The 22,665-nt window shown below is 34.8% G+C and overlaps 1 protein-coding gene across 1 annotated transcript; it reads left to right on the top strand.

Annotated features, from left to right (window-relative positions):
• The first annotated feature begins 314 nt into the window (after window positions 1–314).
• LOC106877284 (S-crystallin 3-like) lies at window positions 315–8,846 on the top strand. Its single transcript, XM_089352023.1, has 6 exons — window positions 315–541; window positions 3,509–3,604; window positions 4,823–4,938; window positions 5,823–5,852; window positions 6,859–6,966; window positions 8,176–8,846. The coding sequence occupies exons 1-6, from the start codon at window positions 409–411 to the stop codon at window positions 8,338–8,340; spliced, it is 648 nt and encodes a 215-aa protein (XP_089208149.1). The 5' UTR covers window positions 315–408; the 3' UTR covers window positions 8,341–8,846.
• Window positions 8,847–22,665: the final 13,819 nt, after the last annotated feature.

Here is a 22,665-nt window from a genome sequence, read left to right as displayed (position 1 = left end):
CATCGTACCCACTTCCACGCTATCCCTTCAGTAGCACCACCGATATCACAATCGCAATTACCATCATCACCACTGCCACCACTACCAGCCACTACAACCGTCACCATCACGACCATCACCACCTATACTATCGCTACCATCATTATCGCCTCTACCACCGTCACCATTACCATCATCGCCGCAGTTCAAACAATAAGGGCATCAAGGTATGTTGTTGTGGAGGTGGAGGTTCTGATGGTGTGTGATTATGGCCATTAATGTGTTTCTGTTAAGTATTCCTCCCTATATAAGCTCGGCTCTGAAGCGAGACCAGTGTCCAGTCTACAAGCAAAGTCATAGATAAGCTCTTAGCTTTGAACGTAACCAATTCTTGAACCAATATCTAAATACCAGCGACCAAAATCAACCATGCCTTCCTACACTCTCCACTACTTCAACCACCGTGGCCGTGCTGAGATCTGCCGTATGCTGTTCGCAGCTGCTGGTGTCCAGTACAATGACCGCAGGATCGAATACTCGGAATGGGACAACATGAGAAACAGTATGTAAAAGTTTACTATATTCTTTGCATCCATTCTTTCACACACATACATGCAGGCACACCCACTCACTCATACCCCCCACGCACACTCACACACACGCACACAAAGTCACTCACGCACACACACGCACGCACACAAACTCACTCACACACACACACACCCACTGTTCTCGTGTATATATTTAATATATGTATAGGCGCAGGCGTGGCTGTGTAGTAAGAAGCTAAGCTTCTCAAGTACATGGTTCCGAGTTCAGTCCCACTGCGTAGCAATCTGAGCGAGTGACTTCCAATATCACCTCGGGCCAACCAAAACCTTGTCAGTGGTTTTGGTAGACAGAATCTAAAAGAAGCCTGTCGTGGATATATATGTACATAATTATATGTGTGTGTTTATCTCCCAATTCATCACTTGACAACCAATATTGGTGTTTTTTTTCTTCCTGTAACTTAGCGGTTCATCAAAAGAGTCCAATAGAATAATTACTAAGCATACAGTTCTGGGGTAGATTTCTTCGAATCAAAAAAACCCTTCTAGGGCGATGCACCAGCATGGTTGCAGTCAAATGATTATAAAATTCTATCTGTCTATCTAAAAAAATTAGATTCAAAGTGAATATGGTACTTAAGTTTAGACACCAGAATTAAGTATGGAATTATCCATACAATTCCAAAGTAAGGTGAGTAAAATCAAAATAAGCAACAAGGATATCTATCTATCTATATATCTATCTATCTATCTATACATATATACACTTACATATATATATATATATATATATATATATATATATATATATATACATATATATATATATGTGTGTGTGTGTGTGTGTGGACATGTTGTATTGATGGCGAATATTAACGTAGAGACACGTGCTAAATTGTCCTCTTGTTTTCAGACAATCACAGTACGTTTTTGATAGATTGTAATTCAATCTTGAAAGAATTCTTGATTCCAGAAATAATCCCCCCATCTCTTTTGATGCTGTTCCCAATTCCCATCTAGCGATTCAACTAGCGTCACTGTAAGCGAAAGTAATTGCAGTAAGTCAAGAATATGTTTTATTGTATTTACTGTATCTTAATTCATCATTACTATTATTATAATGTGAACCACTAGCCGTTGCGTGTAATTTCTCTTGCATCATATACATATATATATATATATATATATATATATATATATATATATATATATATATATATATATATATATATATATATATATATATATCAAGATACGTGGCTTAGGGGTTAGACAATTTCTCTCACGCCCCTACGGTCTTGAGTCCAATATCTGACGGTGCGTTGTGTGTCCTTATGCAAGACACTTGGTTTCCCGTTGCTCCAATCTACTCACCTGGAAAAAGAATGACTAGTATCTGTATTTTAATCAGCCAGCCTTGTTAGAGTCTGTGTCATGCTGAATCTCCCTCAAAACTACGTTGAGAGGGTACACGTTTGTACAACATTTACAAAATGATTAAGAGAGGCATAAGAAAGTGAGAAATGTTAAAAAAATCAAAATGTCCATAGTAAGCAGAGGAGTAGGTTTGGGTTCAGTTCCACTGCACAGCACCTTGGTCTGCTATCTGCCGTTATAGTCCCAGCCATGTGAGTGGATGAAAAGTGAAAGAAGCTCACGCTATGTCTGTGTGTTTGTGTGTATACATATTACTCTTAGCATTTACTTGCTTCAATCATTAGATTAGAGCCATGCCGGGGCACCGTCTTGAATTTTTAACTGAATAAATCGACTCCAGAACTTATTTTTTTAAACCTGGTAATTAGCCTCCCCCCCCCTCTCTCTCTCTCTCTCTCTCTCTCTCTCTCTCTCTCTTTGTATGTATAAAAGATGAAATGGGATTAAAAAATCTTGGCATATAAATACGTATGTTTGTTTGTATATATATATATATATATATATATATATATATATATATATATATAGAGAGAGAGAGAGAGAGAGAGAGAGAGATAGAGAGAAATAAAGAAAGAGACATACACACACAACATATGTATATGTATATATATACATATATATATATACATATATATATATATATATATATATATATATTTAGCTATGTGAGTGTGTTGTTACTGGGTTGATTTGTTCGACTAAACCCTTCAAGGTCATGCCCTAGCTTGGCCGCGGTCCAGTGCCTGAAAGAAGTAAATGATAAACGGTAAAATATACAGTAGATGTTACCATCTACATGTGCTAGAAAATGTTTTGTTACATTTCCCTATTGTAACAAGCTGCAGAATTTGATTTACCCAACACTATCGAATAAAAAATGATGTGAAATAATACTACCCACTTTGTATGCTTTATAAATTATCGTAGGCAAAATCTGATAAATTATTTCTGATGCAGCATTCATTAATTTTTCAACCTCCCAATATTATTAGACAAGGATGTAGGAAGCCTTATATCATTCATGCATTTTCCAAGTTGCAAAAGTGCTTAGCCTTAGTCGGCTTCCTACATCCTTGTCTAATGATATTGGGAGATTGAAAAATTAATGACTCTTGTATCAAAAATACTTTATCAGATTTTGCCTTAGACAATATATATATATATATATATATATATATATATATATATATGTGCATGCGTACATACATACCTACATACGTACATACAAACAAACTTACATATAAATATGCATGTAAATATATCTATTCTATTAATTACACCCTCTTTCTCAATTACAATTAGCTAAAATATGATGAACGTATAAATGTTTCCTTCATCAATTGCATAATACATTACCTGTGACAGCATTACAATAGTTGATCGATCGTCCCGTCAGTAATGTAACACATTATCGATTTTTCGCAGCTGCAAGAATTGCCCATATTATTTTATTCGCTTAAAGTAGACATACACTTTCATAACACATAACTTTCAATCAAACAGCTAACCTGTCATATGTATCAATGTTATGTTTTTTACAGAGATGCCATGCAACATGATGCCAATGCTGGAATTGGACAACAGGACGCAGATTCCCCAGAGTATGGCTATGGCTAGATATTTGGCCAGAGAATTCGGTGAGTGTTCTATCATGTATTCTATAATTGTATAATTGCCTGTCTGTTTGCCTGTCTGCCTGTCTCTTTCCCTATCTTTATATGGAAGTGTGTATGTGTTACAGTATATATATATATATATATATATATATATATATATATATATATATATATATATATATATATATATATATATATATATATATAGGCGCAGGAGTGGCTGCGTGGTAAGTAGCTTGCTTACCAACCACATGGTTCCGAGTTCAGTCCCACTGCGTGACACCTTGGGAAAGTGTCTTCTACTATAGCCTCTGGCCTACCAAAGCTTTGTCAGTGGATTTGGTAGACGGAAACTGAAAGAAGCCCGTCGTATATATGTATACATAAATATATATATATATATATATATGCTGTGGTTTACGTATATATAAATAAACACAATTTTATATCATGAATGTGTGTGTGAGTAGAAGAAGAACATATGAAGAATGATATGAACATTCGGCTAAAAGATGTGAACACATTGCTGTGTCTTGAAATGACTAGATTTGAGAGAATTTGTAACTAAATCCCGTACAAATCGCACCAAGCTACTCGAAAATCTGTGAATGCACATTCCCACAATACACGGAATAGCTACCCATGTCATGGACGGCACAATCAGGTACAGACAATTTACTGGAGATAATTATTTCTTTATTATAATCACTCTGAAAGCAACTGATTTAGCTCATAGATCTGAAATCCTTCAATTTCCTCTTAAAGTTAGTTTTGTCACTATCATGGAAAACTTCAAGGGCAATTATCGTAAGTTGTTGACTAAACCGCGCTAATCTTGTCTTTTCCCATCGTCATCTTCTTTTTAGTTCAGTAAAAGTTTGATACTCTCACGTTGTTTTGTCCGCATAATACTACAGGATAGTGCTTCACCTGAGGGTTTGAAATGCACAAAGAAGTGACTAAGAGCAATGTTTTTCGGTAATTCGAAAATAAATGAATATATATTATTTTATGTGTAAAATGGATTGTAATATGTACCAAAACCTACACCTTATTGCATGGAGTGATTTTGATAGAATTGTCAGGAATCGCAGGGTAGGCTTACTAGTTTTTAATATGCTATCATCATCATCATCATCATCATCATCATCATCATCATCATCATCATCATCATCATCATCATCATCATCATCATCATCATCACTGTTGTAAACATCATTGTGGTTTTATCTGTCCCAGGTTTCCATGGCAGAAACAACATGGAGATGGCAAGAATTGACTTCATCTCAGAATGTTTCTATGACATCTTAGATGACTACATGAGGATGTACCAGGATAGTAACTGCAGAATGATGGTAAGTGAGGTCGTAAAAGATCATGGTTGTTCTTTACTACAATACACCAAGCTGTTATTAAATCATTATCATTGTTAGAAGCCTAGCATAAGGAATGTTGTCAGGTGATGACATATATCTACAAGAAGAACAACACTGTCGGTAATACATCGGATAAAATATTGATACGGGAAAAGTGCAATGACGCCTTCAGGTTGGATGTAGCAAGTGATGGAATGTCTGTTCTAAATGTCATTTAGGCCGCATTGATTTTAGCTTCGTGTCTCTAACTATTAGTTTAATAAATTCTCGGGGCATGAGTTTTGATTTTGATATACTTACTCAACACCTATTAGTTTCAATATAAATTGAAACAGATTTAAAAAACAGTATTTTCTTCGGATAAAAATATCTTACTCCTCTATCTAGTATATTTTGCGTATTGTCTTAACAGAAAAATCAAATGAAATAACTGTGTATACGGTATCGTGAAAATACAGTAGCGATACCTTTTGAGATCGAATCTATTCAATGTACTGGAGTAGATATTTACAGCAACTATAGGCATTTTCTATGTTTAATATTCGGTTTCAAATCTTGGCACAAACCAGCAACTTCATGAGGTGGGGATGAGCAGATTACATCGAGCTCAGTGCTCAAATGGTACGCATATACGCAGTATTATGTATTGAGTTATATTAGTTCTCTGTATCGGGTACTAAACATGGCAGAGTGGACATCAGCATAAATTGAACTTATAACCTAAAGTCGGACGAAATGCCGCGAAGTATTTTGCCAGGTCACCACTTTAATTTTCTAGGTTTCATATCAGTCTTGTTGACCATTATTCTATATCTTTCTTGGCTATTTAAACATTTTAAAAAGTTATTTTTCCATTATTTCAGTTCCAGAGATCCCGTGATTTTGGATGTTCTGTAAGTAATATGGTTTACTACACTGCTTTTTTCGTCCTTGCTATTTAGAACAAGGCATGGATATTTATTTTGTGCTTCTAAGACATTGTATCTTTGACCAAATCATTTTTGCATATTTCTGATTACATTGTTAAAATCAATATTCCAGCTTAAGGCAAGAGGATGTGATCTAAGTTTCCTTCCCTGCTGTTTCTAGCAGAACAAACGACAACGACGAGGGCCACCTAAATAATTTTGGTAAATTATTATGCGTGGGGGGGGGGGGTAATGAGCTTAATGTTATATATATATACACATATATAACATAAAGAGCGTGCGCACTTTTCCCCTACAGAGATGCATGTATTGCCGCTCAAGTGCCATAAGTGATTTACTGAAGATATATCTGCAGAATAATTGTATGTTATGTATGTGCATATATACACGCGCATACACACACACACACACACACACACACACACACACACACACACACAGAGGCACACAAAAGGCTCGTGTAGGATTGGTTTCCCCGCCATTTTCACCATCGAAACTGTTACCAGTTAATATTAAGGCCTGGCATTGCCTCCACCCTCAATACACTAGTTTCAGACAACCTATAATAACTAGAAATACAGGGCATTATTTTCTAAAGCCATGCACCTTTTATGAGTTTCTTGTAAAGGGCAGTGAATTGCTATTTTGTTATGTTTTAAACTCATGTTTAAACATTGTCAGGATCAGTTAATCCTCTTTTCTGGTCAATAAAAAAAATTAGTATGTTCCATGTGGAAGATGTTTACTATACATGCTTACACTATTTCAATCTTGGCTTAATATATATATATATATATATATATATATATATATATATATATATATAACGAAATATGCTGTCCTGTATTGCATTGAATTATATTAAGTGTAATATATTAAATATATGTAAATAGCGATAATGTATGAAATCTAGGAATACATGGGTTGTGAACAGAAAATGAAAATATATTATTGAAATTTTTCTTGCTAGTCTGAGAAACGTATGAGATTTGAAGAGACCTGCCGCAGAATTCTTCCATACATGGAAAGAACTTTGGATATGTACAATGGTGGAAACCAATACTTTATGGGAGACCAGGTAATTTTCTTGTTTTCTTATTTTATTTACTGTTAATGACAATATACAGAAACTAAGCTTTATGTCCGGGATTGTTTGCGACAAAAGTGAAGACTTCTGGTTCATATATAACTTCAAAACAGAAGCTGCTCTTAATTGTTCTTAATTAGAAATTAGGTAGAATGTTATCATTTCTACGTAACTAAATTCTCAGTAACTACTCTGCGAATTTGTCATTTATGCTTGCACTTTTAAATTTTCCGAGAATTCTATATAACACTCGGGAGAAAAACAGCCATTCACAATTCAATATATTCGCCAGAAATACTGTATGTTGATTGAATACAACCCCAAAAAGAACAGATAATATAACTAATTTCGCACTCGATCTTACACATTGCATAGCTTTACACCTTCTTCCGGAGTCTAAGGTAGTCTAATTAAGCTCAGTTTGTTTATTTACGCAAGAAGCTAAATTATCTCCCCATCGAAACTGTTACCAGTTAATATTAAGGCCTGGCATTGCCTCCACCCTCAATACACTAGTTTCAGACAACCTATAATAACTAGAAATACAGGGCATTATTTTCTAAAGCCATGCACCTTTTATGAGTTTCTTGTAAAGGGCAGTGAATTGCTATTTTGTTATGTTTTAAACTCATGTTTAAACATTGTCAGGATCAGTTAATCCTCTTTTCTGGTCAATAAAAAATTTAGTATGTTCCATGTGGAAGATGTTTACTATACATGCTTACACTATTTCAATCTTGGCTTAATAGTTTAAAACCCACTGAAAATTTCTGGAAGTTAAGGAGATGGTAAGATGTTCAGTGCACACTACTAAATAACTTTGCTATATAGTTACGTTGGTTTGGGGTTTGTTTTCACGTTATGCTGATATGAAATTTGATTATAGATTTCTAGTCTAGAACTGGATTCAATTTAACCCACTCTATTTCTTGCTCCAAGTTTTCTCTTTCAGTCTATGTTACAAATACCTGATTGGCAAAATAGTAGTGTTGTACACAATCCCTGTGCATATTTAGTCATATTTATTTACATTCTGAAAAAAAACAAAAAACATGTGTTTTTCCAGGACCGACAAAATAACGAATGAGTCCAGTGTGGTATCAATATAATGAATAGTACCCTTTCCTTTATAACTGTGATCTTCTACCTGATATATAAAATGATTATTTATTAATTATTGTTAATATTTCTTGTTCATAGATATCCATGGCAGATATGATGTGTTACTGCGCCCTTGAAAATCCAATGATGGAAAACTCATCTTTCCTGAGCAGCTACCCAAAACTGATGGCACTGAGAGAACGTGTGATGAGCCACTCTAAGTTGTCTAGTTACTTGCAAAGGAGGTGTCAAACTGATTTCTAAAACAGCTAAAGAAGATTTACAATACTAAAATCTCAACAGAAACAAAGCAATCGTTATCAATAACAGCAATTGGATTGTGAATATGAAAACAAACCATAAACTTCAACCATACCAAAACAACAAAGAAGAAGATATATATAGTTTTACAGAATAGTTTTACAAAATATGTCAAGAAAACAAAATTCCTTCAGTCTCTAAAAGAAAAAAATGTAAACGTAAAATGTATGAAAGAATAATCACATAATTCTGAGGATCTATTTGTGAAAATAATTTTGTCGACAGAAATTATCATCACTGATTTGTTAGAATAGCGTTGACAATTTGACCTGCTACATCACGTTGACGATTCAATTAATGGTATAGCATTGTGTCCGAATATTGATGATATGTTTAAAATATGTATGTAAGGATTAGACGTTAGACTGAAAAATTCTATATAATATAAAATGCTGTTTGAGAAAAATGAAAAGAAATCAGAATAATAAAACATAATTTACTAAAAAAAATGTATTTTGTCTCTCTTTTTCCCGTTTCCTCAAGGACCTTACACACATGCGTGCGCATGCACACACACACACATTCAACAGATGTGCATATATATATATATGATGAGTGTAAAGATACTAAACACTTACAGCCGTTTCAACCACGAGGCATCTAAATCTTCCTAGTTATCTTCATCACGTCAGTGTTATACAGGGATAAACAAACATTGGACAAGGCTTCTTCAGAGAGTTCAAATATTAGGAAACTAACATGTGGGAAAGTAAGTTAAAATAATAGAGTTGGGTAAAGTAAAATAAAATAAAATAAAATAAGGGAGTAGACACAGTAAGGAATGGTAAGAACTTCATTTTAAGGTGTTACTATAATCTATGGTATTCTATGATGTAGTAAGTAAATAAAGTCTCTCCCAGGAGAAATTTCCACTGGCTGCGGTTTACATCGTATTTCCAGAGGTTGTTGGGCCCAAATTCATGGATACAAGCTTGAAACCTATACGCTGATTTAACAATAAGTATTAAACACACAGACACAGACAAAGACACAGACACACACACACACAGACACACACACAGACACACACACACACACACACACACATCACACACACATCACACACACACTAGGACATACACGCACACACACACACACTCTCTCTCTCTCTCTCTCTCTCTCTCTCTCTCTCTCTCTCACAGAGGCACGCACGCACGCAAACACAGAATATCAATCTATAGAATATCAATCTATTAGAAGCACAAACGAGAAAATGTACTCATAGGATACGATAGACTATTTATTCAGGCGAAAGTGGTGCATTGCTTGTTATTTTTGATCATTGATTGGCTAATCATATTTGCCACACACTTTACTTAATAGTGCAGCTTTCATGCAGAAACTTGTTCCTCTGAGCAATTACTGGTGAAGGCTGTATGAACGAAGCTTGAAATTTCAGGGTGAATATTTTTATATACGACTGCAAAGAGAAACCATTTTCTATATCCTCTTAAGCACCACAGATACTAGATGTCTGTATTAATTGAAACTGTTTGACCAAAAGAAAGTGGATTTCGGTGATCCTTTACTGAATACTACATTTTGTAGTTCATCGATTCCACCATACTTTAGCATAGAGACGCCGTGGATTAACGACGTAGAATTGATTCTTTTAAGGGACCTAAACGAACATGATAGTCGTGTTTATTTAGATATGCGTTCATAAAATAATTTCAGATAAATAGGGGAAATGACTAACCTATTATCTGATATCGATTTATTCAAGCAAGCTGTAATGGCCTGCTATAACGACCCAGTATGAAAACTAACTTTACATTAAAGCTAGTGTATACGGAGCAACCCATACAAAATAACTAAACTAGAAAGTGACATATTATTCATAACAACAGTGTAATAACTAAAGCTTCAGATGTTTTGAAATTGAACTGTTTTGGAATTGAACTGCGATATTATCATCCGACATTAACGGTTGTATAATTTCTAAAATGTCTTGGAATGAACGTAACCAGTTACTGTGTTACTCGTTACACAATTAACAACTATAAACAATTTATCTTTAATGGTGTAGACAATGAAGTATTATTGCGACAGTCATAAAGGCTAGGACACAAGGATCCCTTGTATTGCTAATTATATGTCAGTCAGATTTCTTTATATATTGTAATGTAATTAATATACCATCAGGAATTGATATTCTGGCATCAACAAACAGTTACATATACACATTTTTGTGTTATTTCGGATTTGAAGAGAATTTAATCTAAACAGTAAAGAAGATAGAGAATAGAAAAAAAGCTCCCATACAAAGCGTTTAGTTTCAATAGACATTCTAGTGTTTGAACTTAAGACGGACATTACTACTATACACAGAGTGTCAAATAACAATTGAATGGGACAATATCGATTATCAGTAATTTTATTCTGTTGAACTTCTGTTGTACTGTGTACATATATTGTTTACGCATAGAGAGAGTTTACTATCAGATAATGGGAGAGAGAGGGAGGAGAAGAGGAAAGGAGATAGAGAGAGATGGAGGGTCTGCATATCGGCTTGTTATCTAGAGACTGTGTTTACACTAGAAGTGCCTATAAAGAAATAATGTCTGCACACACTTTCTTTAAAATATGTTGACAACGCACACGGAGTGTCTACTTACAATTATTGTCCATACAAAAAGTGCTTCTACATAATTTGTGTAAATCATAGAGTCTCTATACAGCAAAGTGAATACATAAGGTCAACTAAGATTTATTGTCAGCATATAAGGTTTAAAAGCAAAACATATTTTAGCAAATTAAATGTTTAAATGATTATAATACTTCTAGTTTGTATCTACACATATAATCTCTATTTACAGGAAATTTATAAAGACATATTAAATGCTCCCACCAAAATTTCATTTCCATATATTCTCTGATGGAAACCTATAGACATAGTTTCGGATCTTTTTTAAAACGGGGGCCACATTTTTCATTAACGAAACACTTTGAAACTTGGAACACTGGTAGAATGTGTCATATAAAACATCTTTTTCTCTTAGTCTTCTTTAAAAAAAAAGAAATCCCTAAGTTATTCCATGTGAAAGTTGTCGTATTTCTGTAATTTCAACCAATCACTGACGTCCATTCAGCCGATATACATTAAGTGCCGACTACATAAACAAACGATTCTGAAACAATTAACCCTAACCCTAACCCTAACCCTAACCCTAGGGTTAGGGTTAGGGTTAGGGTTAGGGTTAGGGCTAGGGTTAGGGTTAAAGCAAATTTAAAATGGAAAAAGCAAATAAAACGAAGGTATGGAGATTAAATACGCTTTACATCGCTTAATCAGCCAAAGGAGTAAATGTAAACAACTGAATACTTGTCAGTGATTGGTTGAAATTATCGAAATAAGACAATTTTTTACATGAAATAAATTCGAATACAAAAATATTTTTCTGTTCTATAACACAAAATAGATAAGTATACGAAGTTTGAAAGTCTTTCCGTACCAAAAACACTACGTAAAACATTAATGAAAAATGTGGCCCCCGTTTTAAAATAGATCCATAGTTTCTATAAATAATATCAAAGCACCACACGAGAGAGATCGCAATTAAATAACGCCACACAACTGGTAACTATTGAATGTATTCCCTAACCATTCAAGGGGCTGAACCCGGAACGATGTGGCTGAGAGGCAAGCTTCTCAACACACAGCTACGTTTGCACCTATAGTAACAACAATATCGACAAAAACAAGGACAAGAGAGACGACAGTAGCAACATAGCAAAGAAGACAACAACAACGACAACTGCAATACAACTACAATAACAACAACCATAACAACGACAACGACACGAAAAGCCAATGACGTATCAGAAATAGCTGGGAAGCTGGACTGAAATCGTACTCTACACAATCAAAAGTGAAAGAACACTTTAGATAATGTAATCCTCGATATATAATATCTGGAAAAAAATGTCTGATAAAGCCGAGCTCTTCTTTAATGGCGCATCGATTATACTGCAGAATACCCGACCTAAATAAGGAAAAATAATGTCGTGGATGGCGCCGGGGAAATAGGAGTTTGTCCCTCTCTTTTAACCCAGCAAGTAAAAGAAAAACATATATAAAGAATGCATTGTTACTGTTTTGTTTCGCTTTATATAATGCAAGTATTGTGAACAATAAAAATTGTAGCATTGCAGTAATGTTTTTTTATAATTCACAGAGCTATTCTTTTTCAATCTTTTAATCATATGATGATCTCTGTTCTGTTGATAATAAGTTTGCCTTGCAACTACCTGGTTCCCGGTTCAGTGCCACAGTGAGACACATTGGGGAGGTGACTACTTTTGTGAGTAAAGTTGGTAGAGATAAATTACGTGGAAGATTGTCGTAGGTGCTTTACAACCACATGGCTCCGGGACACCTGATGCCAATGTCTTCTACTATAGACTCGACCAAAGTCTTTTGAGCAGATTTGGTAGACGGATATGTATATAACTTTCTATATGTGTCTGTGTCTGTGTTTGTCCCCGCTTCATCACTTGACAAACGGTGTTGGTGTATTTACGTCCCCTTAAACTAGCAATTCAGTAAAAGATAGAATAAGTACAAGGCTTCAAACAAATCCTGGGATCGATGTGTTCGACTAAAATCCTTCAAGGCGGAGATCCAGCATGGTCGCAATCAAATGATTGAAACAGTTAGAAGAATAAAAGAATAAAGAATAGACACACGCACATATATATACATACACATAGATTACAAATATGTATAGACTATATGTATATATACACATATATATAACGTACTTGTATATATGTCGATTTGTTTGACGAATCGATATGTATATGTATCGTGGTCGATTTGTTTGACTAATCCCTTCAAAGTGATGCCTTAGTATGGACGTAGTCCAATGCGAGTGAAAGCCTAAATGAATAAAAGAATGAAAAAATGTCCGTACTTGTAAATTCAGGAACAGGGGAAGATATACACGTGTTGTACAATGTATAACGTATTCTATAACGTATATCACACAAATGTGATTCAAAACTCTGTAACGTGTGCTATATAAAAAATTGCTTTCAAATTTTAGCAGAGAGCCAGTAATTTCTGGTGAGTGGTCAACTCGATTACACCGACCCCAGACCTAAGCTAGTATTTATTTTATCGACATCGAAAGGATAAAAGGCAAAGTGAACCTCAGTAAACTCGACTCGGTGGAATTCGAACTTAGAACATAAAAACGGACGAAAAGCTGTTAAGCATTTTCCTCTGGCGTGCTAACGCTTCTGCCAGCAAGCCGCTTCGAGCTTTATAAAATATTAATATTGAATGTTCTGAGTTATCACAAGTGTCACAGTGTTAAAGGTGAAACAAATCTGAAAAACCAAGATTTGCCATATAAAACACAATAGATATGTAATTGCATAAGTGTATAAACATATGTAATTACAATATAACCGAACGGCTTACAAGTTCACTTTGTAACCATGGTATTCTAATTTCCTTAAAGCTGCGTATCATCTCGGGTATTATGATATTTTTGCTTATTGCTTCGAGATGACCCATACCTTGGAAGAAAAACTGGGCAGACAGAAAATGTATGTTAAGTTACTTGGATGGAATTACTCTATAATTTAAAGGTTTGGACTAGTCAAACAATGTTACTGTGACAGTTGCGTTAAACATAACACTATCTCAGGAAGATTCGGCCGTTAACGTTCTAATTGAATGAACCTGGTAGTTCTGTTGAACAAGCAAAACACTTCATCCAAGCATATGTCATACAAGTAATGTATGGCCGAATAACTATGTAGTTCACCTTACAATCATGAAATTCTGGTTTCCATATCGCCGCGTGTCATCCGGGAAAGAGACATTTTTTTTTATTGCATCAGGTCGACTCGTATCTTAGAAGCATAACTGGGCAGACAGAAACTAATTACTAATTTTTCTAATTATCATCTAACTGTTAGAATAATCTAACTGTTAGAAGAATCTTTTTTGTCTAAATATGCATATGCTCCTCTGCGTTTGGGAATACTTATGAGTTTCCATATGCGTTTAAAAATGTACATGTGTTGACATTACATGAGAAAAACAGTGTATCAGATGTTTTGTTACGCATATTGTAAATTCTGATGATCGTAATCAGGAAAGATGAAACATTAGAAACAAGTTGAAATAGCCTAATAAACTATATTGCATCATAAATTCCAATTTACCGGAAGAAAGAAAGAAAGAAAGAAAGAAAGAAAGAAAGAAAGAAAGAACTGATTGAAGTTAGTAAAAATTTTGTTTTACAGGTTAGGTAAATCTTTAATTTATGGTTTAAGTTTTAATACTATTTTATGTTTCCTCCTCCATAATCTCACACTCATCTGATTAAAAATCAAAGAAAATAAATCCTAGTAACACGAACATATTATGTTAAGAGATTACACTTGTGGTTTATTAATGGCATTCTTAAGTTTTATCAATGTTCAGGCAAATGCAGGACATTGACCGACAATTTGTAAACATGTTTCTTTTAATCCTAATTTGCATTTTCATTACAAGCCGTGCAGATAATTTTTCTACATATATTTATCAAAATGTTTATAGAATCTCATCCTCGGATCTTAAAAATTATTGATCTTCTGTGATTTTGTACATGTGCTTAGGAATATATGTTTGTCCGTATGTGTTTAAATTTGTATGTGCGTGCTTCTCTGAGAATTGTTTCCTGAGAATTAAATGGTATTTTATCATTAAAATATATCACTTGTGTAGTTCTTAGACAAATCATGCAAAAACTAATTCCAATTAACTAAAATTAAGATTATCAATTAAAAATACACAAATTAGAAATTTAATTGCACAATTTATTGTTTATAAATGAAAATTGCCTTTTTTCATTGCCAAAATTTTCTGTCAAGCAAGAAGCGTAACTAGAACACCATCGGCGATGAAGGTTCCAGTTGAGCCGATCAGCGGAACAGCCTGCTCGTGAAATTAACGTGCAAGTGGCTGATCACTACACAGACATGAGTACTCTTAACTTAGGGAATCTCAGGAAGATTCAGCGTGATACAAAATGTGACAAGGCTGGTCCTTTAAAATACAAGTACAGCTTATTTTTAACAGCTGAGTGTACTGGAGCACCACGAAATAAAATGTTTCAATCAAGGACAGATCACGCCGCCGGGTATCGAACTCAGAATATCATGATTCTTGAGCCGAATACCCTAACCATTATGCCACACACTTTCATTATTGCAAGTCAAACAGAAAAAAGAAAAAAGCAAGAACGATGCAATATATTTTGAAGTTTAATATATCGTACACTCCACAGAAATTCGCTTCGTGTAACAATGTGTAACAATGAATTGAAATTCATAAATATAGACGAAACATTTGTTCGGTTTCTTTCTGTAGAATTGAAATGAAAGACAGCTTTTGCAGTCTGTAAGACATGAAACTGTTTAGTTAAATTACTAGCTATAATCTATTGGCCATTTATGTATCAAATATTCTTTAAGATATACTTAGACGAAATAACATTGACATCTGGCTACCGGCTGATTTTGCCCGTGGCTATTGAACAGCTCCAGTTACACCTGTCTCATTGTAAATAGAAAAAACTTACAAGATACCGCTCATAAATTTAATTAGCAGAAATACTGCATATTCAGTAGGATTTCTTTTTTCTTTCTTTTAGTAACGAAACGAAGGGAGATCTGACGGCTATTTGAAAGATATGATACAATGAACTCAACTCTGAATGGATGTATGACTTATATCTAATTAGTTACTACCAGACTGAGTTGTCATTATATTCTCCGAAGGACAAAAGAAGATTTGAGTTGAACATTTCATATAACATATTACTAGTTATTTACACAGCCCACACGCTTCCTTCAGCTGTAAAGTGCATCTATTTCAGATACTTGTTTAAGTAATGTAAAGTAAGTTAGCATGGTTCATTATTTTACTCACATACTGTTCATTTCTTGTGATGAGTTAGCTTCTACCAACCCTTGTACTGATAGCCCGATAGTCTGTAAACACGACCCACAACACCTCTCTCGAGACATGAATTATTAAACACGGCAAACAATAAATACAGCAAAAAGAGAACAAACTGTCCATTGATAATAATTATGCATTTATTAATCGAGCTGTTATTTGTATTTCATTCAAAATTGCTTATGCGTGTTTTCGAGTCCCTACATTAAGTATGTTAACGAGCACTTAACTCTATGTAGTGAAACATGTCTCGTATAGTAGCGGTAAAGACAGTATCATAAAATGGAAATGAGGAGAGTGTTGTAAAAAAGTGTAGTGTCGAAGTAATGCGATTAAAGCAGAGCAGGTTAAAGAGTATTGTAAAGATTGGTGTATATGGCATCGTAAAGAAAAATGAAATTAAATGTAAAGAACAGACAGACTTCAGGCTATAACATCAACAAACGCAACACCATGAACGATTTCCAGCTACGAGCCAACAACAGTTTGTATGAGCTAATACATACCTGCTAGAGATGGCAGCTTTAAAATTACAAAGTAATAGGTTAATGCCTAAAACGAAAATTGCATAATTATAGTTTCAGTACAACTTAAATCAAAATTTTACTTGATCATAACCGGCCTGAAAACAAACAATAACAAGAACAATAGCGACAACAACAACAACAACTATAACAATAACAACTACAAACATTAAACACAAATTTTAAGATAAACATATTGAATCTAAACAAAAGTTTTGGAAATAGATACGAGAAAAATCTCTCTAGCACAAATGTTAATTTGCCATTACAATCAATTTTTCATATTTCATTCCATTTTTGTAACCAAATGAAAACACTATAAAGGTAGCACATAAGTCTTTAATCAATATTCCAGTTATTTTATAAACCACAGGCTGTTAGCTTGTCAACAAAGTAATTATCTTTCCTAATCTGATGTCTGCTTAGTGTTACACAATGCTGCTCTTTTGCTATTGTTAAATTTTCTTGATTGTTTTAATCTCTGTAAATTTCTCTGTAAATTTTCGCTGCGGTGATGGTTTTCGGTCAACACATTCAAATTATTCATCCATATTGTATATTGTTACTCGTTGCTATAACAATAGAATTTATTGATTACTTTGATGTTAGTTATATATTCATTTGCGAAGTGTGGGCTTCAGCTGAAAATTAAATGTTGATTCAATTAAAATTACATTCGTAACGGGAGGATAATTCTTGTAAAGAAGAAAAACGGGAGACAATAATGAAACTATGTACTCCAAAATTGTTAAAAATTGAACGTATGCATGCAGTGAGTGAGTCGCATCTTTAGTAAGAGGAACGAAATCTTTGGACATGTTTCGGTATTACAAAACCTCTTCGGCGAAGTATATACTTAATCATACTCCAGCATATTTTAGTGGGCACCAGATTGGCTCTTGGGACAAAAATACTGATTGAAAACATTCACGTAATAATAGTTTAAAATGATAGGGTTGGAGGAAGAATGTTACAGGATATTTGACTGTTACATTTATCAAAGATTTATATGATGTGTTTGTAGACTTTTCGTTTGGTTACAAAAAGTGAATGAAACATTGGTTTCAAATTTTGGTAGAAGGCCAGAAATTTCGGAGAATGAGTTAAGTCGATTACTTTGACCCCAGTGCTTAACTGATACTTAATTTATCGACCCCGAAATGATGGAAAGCTAAGTCGACCGTGGCGGAATTTGGACTCAGAACATAAAAACGGACGGAATTTCGCTAAGCATTTTCCCTGGGGTGCTAACGAACCTGCTAGATCTAAGTGAAATATTAAAAATTGAATGTAATGAAAAAATATTGTAGAGATTTTGAGGAATTTGTAACAAGCAGTAGTATCACCAGTAACAATTTTCTCTACGACATTCTACGCAACTTAATTTACGGTATGTCTTAGCTCTAATAATAACTGCATTCTTTCTCTCAAGATGCCTGATATTTGACTGTTCAAAGATGACTAATAGGACTGCTCTTGAAAATCGACAAAATTTGGCATCGTGGTGTTATCAATTACCAGCAGCAAAAAGGGCTTAGTCTCCGGTGACATTTATTTTGACACGATCGCCACATCAGGGAGTGATACTCCAGGTTTATGAACCGCCCAAAGTCAGCAGGGAGAGTTACAAAGAGTGGACATCTTGTAGATCATCTTCATGGATTCATTTCTTTAGGCGATATAACATTAATGGATCTTTAACAGAATGTTGTTTATCCATTCTTACTCAATCAACGCCCATAATCAACATTTGCACTGGTCAAAAAGGATGAACATCCCTCTGTTAAACATCCATTAAGGTTATATCGTCTGAAGAAATGAACCCATGAAGATAATCTTCCTGCTGCCCACGGATACTACGGACTACACTTTAATCATCCCAAGAATATGGACTGTTATACTAAGAGACATGCAAATTGTGGAAACGCGCGTAGCAATGCATTAAACGTCAATAAATTCCATCCTCAAATTATTTTATTACACATACAAACACACACACACACACACACACACACACACACACACACACACACACGCACACACACACAGGCGCACACACACACACACACACACACATATATAAGTGTGTGTGTGTGTCTGTGTGTACAAACATACATCATACATACATGTGTCTATATGAACCATTCACTTTTCCATGTCTGCATGAATCTGACGGAATTTGTTGCAGAAAATTTTGTGTGGCTGGGTGCTTTTCCCGTCGCCAACCCTCATCTATTCCCAAGTGAATTTATATTTATACATGCGCAGACATCTGTTGCACGGAAGATTGGAAACGAAGGGCACCGAATGACTGAGAATGGCTGTAGCTTACAACTACCACACGATGTGAAATTATGAAGAGAATAAACCACACACAATCACACACAATATTGGGCGCCGGTATAAACATATTGGCCTCAACTGAGATTACAAAGCGCTGTGATATGCTTGGTATCTAGGCTAGTTCATATAACACCAGATTGGACTCCCATTTGAGAAGAACTGATGAGGAATATATGCATGTCAAATTTAGAAGAAATTAAAGACATCACCATACTTTAGGATTCTATATCCAAACCGATCGATGTCTCATACCAATAGAATAGACATAGTGGTGAGAATTCACATTGGTTATAGATCAGTCAATATGCAGCAGACTGCAACACCTCTGTAAGAACATTTGGCTACATTCCATAGAAGTCTCTTGGTTAGCCTGCCAACTTTGCAGCCCAACCTCGTATATACATATATACTACGGAATTGCACGCAGTTTCCATCTACAAAATTCCTTCACAAGGCATCGATCCGCCCAAGGCTATACTAGAAGACAGTTGCCCAAAGAGCGGCGCAGTGTATCTGAACACGAAACTATTTGGTTGGAAAACGAGCTTTCTAACCACAGAACAATGCTTACATATTAATGCTAGATTGAATAGGCTGACTGGGATAAAGTGTCTCAGACATAAGTAATCTAATGACATGAGAGGAACAACTGAATCAGCAGATAAAAGTATCAGTTTGTTATCAGGTGTTCTCTCGCCTCGTCTGTTCACAGTTTTCCTCAGTAGACTGAACTATAATTGAAATAATACCAGGAAATATTAGATGTCAATGGTAGAGTTGCACAAGATACTTTTCTATTGTAATGATATGAATTATAACTAACAATCCCCAGCGTTGCCCGAACAGGCATCAAATACACATAGATGTGAAACATAGGTACGCATATGAATGTATATACATATCAACATATTTACTCTCTGCATACAGGTAAACACTAGCACACACCCATTTATGTGTATGCGTATATGAATACTCTCCATTTCTTTCTCATTACATACATATATGATTATATTAAACACTACTTATTTACATACATACATACATACATACAGATAGATAGAAATGAATAGAAAAATACCGAAAAAAGGTTGAAAATGTGTCAAAATTTTCTTTTCTTTCTAATATACGTATATTCTATATGTGTTTATATGTATGAAAAAATATATAAAGATTCACTTTCACAGAATAAATGTTTTCGTTGAACAGTTTAACTAAAAATACCGGGTACTCGTGCTAGATTTAACGATTGTTTATTTCTAATTTATTTACAAACAGCTTGATGTATTAATGAACAGTTAACGACTTCGGGAAGTATAAACATTAAAGTTATTGTCGAGAGAAAGTTAGATGATATGGAAGAGCGGAAGTTATATTTCGGTAGAGAGTTAGCTGCATCATGATGATTTGCGCCGAGTATTAAAATGTTGGCATCATGAGTGCTGCTCAGTACTCTGTAGGGCTATACCACGTGATATGGATAGCTACAACGGACACTTTGAAATCGTGGCCATCGGAAATTGGCATAGCAGGCAAAACGAATGAACCAGTACAGTGGAATTTGTCCCCACGTCTTTGAGCAGGGCATTAGGCTCAATTCAGACGGCTATATGAATGTGTGAAAGACTGTGGTCAAACCCTAGCAAGAGAGGGTTGCTGCTGGAAGGCTATATGCATCGCAGCAGGATTCGGTCCTGTAAAGAGTCAGATGTGGTGATCGGAGAATTTCTACGACTTCACTAGTCCCGTGTTATGGCCTTCAAATACCTCCGATTCTAATCTCATGGATTACTATGCGGGGAAACACTGTTCAGAGACACAAACCACCAATGCTGAGCTTGTGGGAAAGATAAAGGAGATGTTCGAAGAACTTCTTCCCAGGGTTACAGTGTACAACGCTTGCGCCAGGTCCGCTATATGTCTTGAAGCCATGAAAGAATTTGAAGATGACTAATTTGAGTTAAATTTTTTCGCCGAGCCATAATCTAAATTATAGCTTTTGAAATTTAAAAATATATATATATGTTTTTTAATGTGATATTTTGTATTCTTTACGTTTTTTTGCAAACTGTCAAATTGCGACCAAACATCCTGAATGTTGGTGTACGCAGTCATAATATGAGTTTGACATATATCACATACATGTACATAAGAAATACTGGAGGAAGGAAAGAGAGAATTCAGGAATCACGTCATTTCGAGTGTTCTCAAGAGAATCAAGATTTCGTGTATACATTTTTGTATGTGTTTTACAGCTAAAAAGGCTGACCCTTTGAATTACAGGCACAACAGAAACAGGAAGTAAGAGTGAGAGAAAGTTGTGGTGAAAGAGTACAGCAGGGTTCGCCACCATCCCCTGCCGGAGCCACGTGGAGCTTTAGGTGTTTTCGCTCAATAAACACTCACAACGCCCGATCTGGGAATCGAAACGGCGATCCTATGACCGCAAGTCCCCTGCCTTAACCACTGGGCCATTGCGCCTCCACAACCGATAAATATATAAGCAACAAAACCAATACCAAAAGTAATTATTATGTGTTGGCCCATTCATACACACAATGAATTTTAAGTTGGGATATATTATAATTAGTTAGAGAAATAAAATATTTATATTGACTGCTCACTCATTCACCTCTTATTTCAGCATCCTCATTTGGTTTAATACTTAAAATATACTCGAAATTTGTTCTTAATTAATCTGCAAATATTAACCTGTAAATATTTATCTTAGTTTGTTTTATGTTTACTATTCCCCATATATAAAACCAGTAGAAAAAAAGGGCTCGGTTTTAAGAAACTTCTGAAACTATGGTAGGAGTAATATGGTCGAGAAGATAAGCTTAAGAACAGTAAACGATAGGTCAAAAACTCGAATCTACTATAACATTGTTACTTGAAATAATAAAAAAAATTAAATGATTAATTAAATATATTATCCGGCATAATCCTATATACGTAACAATCCTATAAAAAGGATTTTAACTGATATGCGTAGTCTAAGGGACCTGGATGTAACAAAAGATTCAATTAGAAGGAAATGACATCTTTGTTTCACGAAAATTATACCGTAAAGGAATGGAGACAAAATTTTCCAAAGTGCTAATTTTGTTTTTTAAACGTACTCTCTTTTTCAATACACTACCTTCTCGAAAGAAAGAGTGAAGGAATAGAAACGCACCCGGAGACTATAATTTGCTTAAAATTGATACAAGTTGAAAATTGAATTAGACGGAGTCAATTTGATCATGTCCATGGCAAGAAAAGAACTACCATTACATGTAGCTGCTATTGTTACAGGTATAATTATGACTTAATTCTGTAGCTATCATCAGAAATTCTTTATTCAACGATAATGATAATACATCTAACATTAGGACATTTAGTCATCGCTTGTAATTTCTCACCTCAGCTATATAAACGGCAGTTTTTAAACGAGCAAGC

This window comes from Octopus bimaculoides, chromosome 5 (assembly GCF_046866305.1).
Source record: "Octopus bimaculoides isolate indiv1 chromosome 5, ASM4686630v1, whole genome shotgun sequence".
NCBI lineage: Eukaryota > Metazoa > Mollusca > Cephalopoda > Octopoda > Octopodidae > Octopus > Octopus bimaculoides.
The sequence above is the reverse complement of the archived record's forward strand: the minus strand, read 5'-3'. Positions and strand labels throughout refer to the sequence as shown.

Excerpts from the sequence above, each read along its gene's own strand:
- LOC106877284 (XM_089352023.1), top strand. The coding sequence starts at position 409 with ATGCCTTCCTACACTCTCCACTACTTCAACCACCGTGGCCGTGCTGAG. Across the intron at positions 3,605-4,822 it reads ATATTTGGCCAGAGAATTCG|GTTTCCATGGCAGAAACAAC; the intron begins GTGAGTGTTCTA and ends TATCTGTCCCAG. Across the intron at positions 5,853-6,858 it reads CCCGTGATTTTGGATGTTCT|TCTGAGAAACGTATGAGATT; the intron begins GTAAGTAATATG and ends TTTTCTTGCTAG.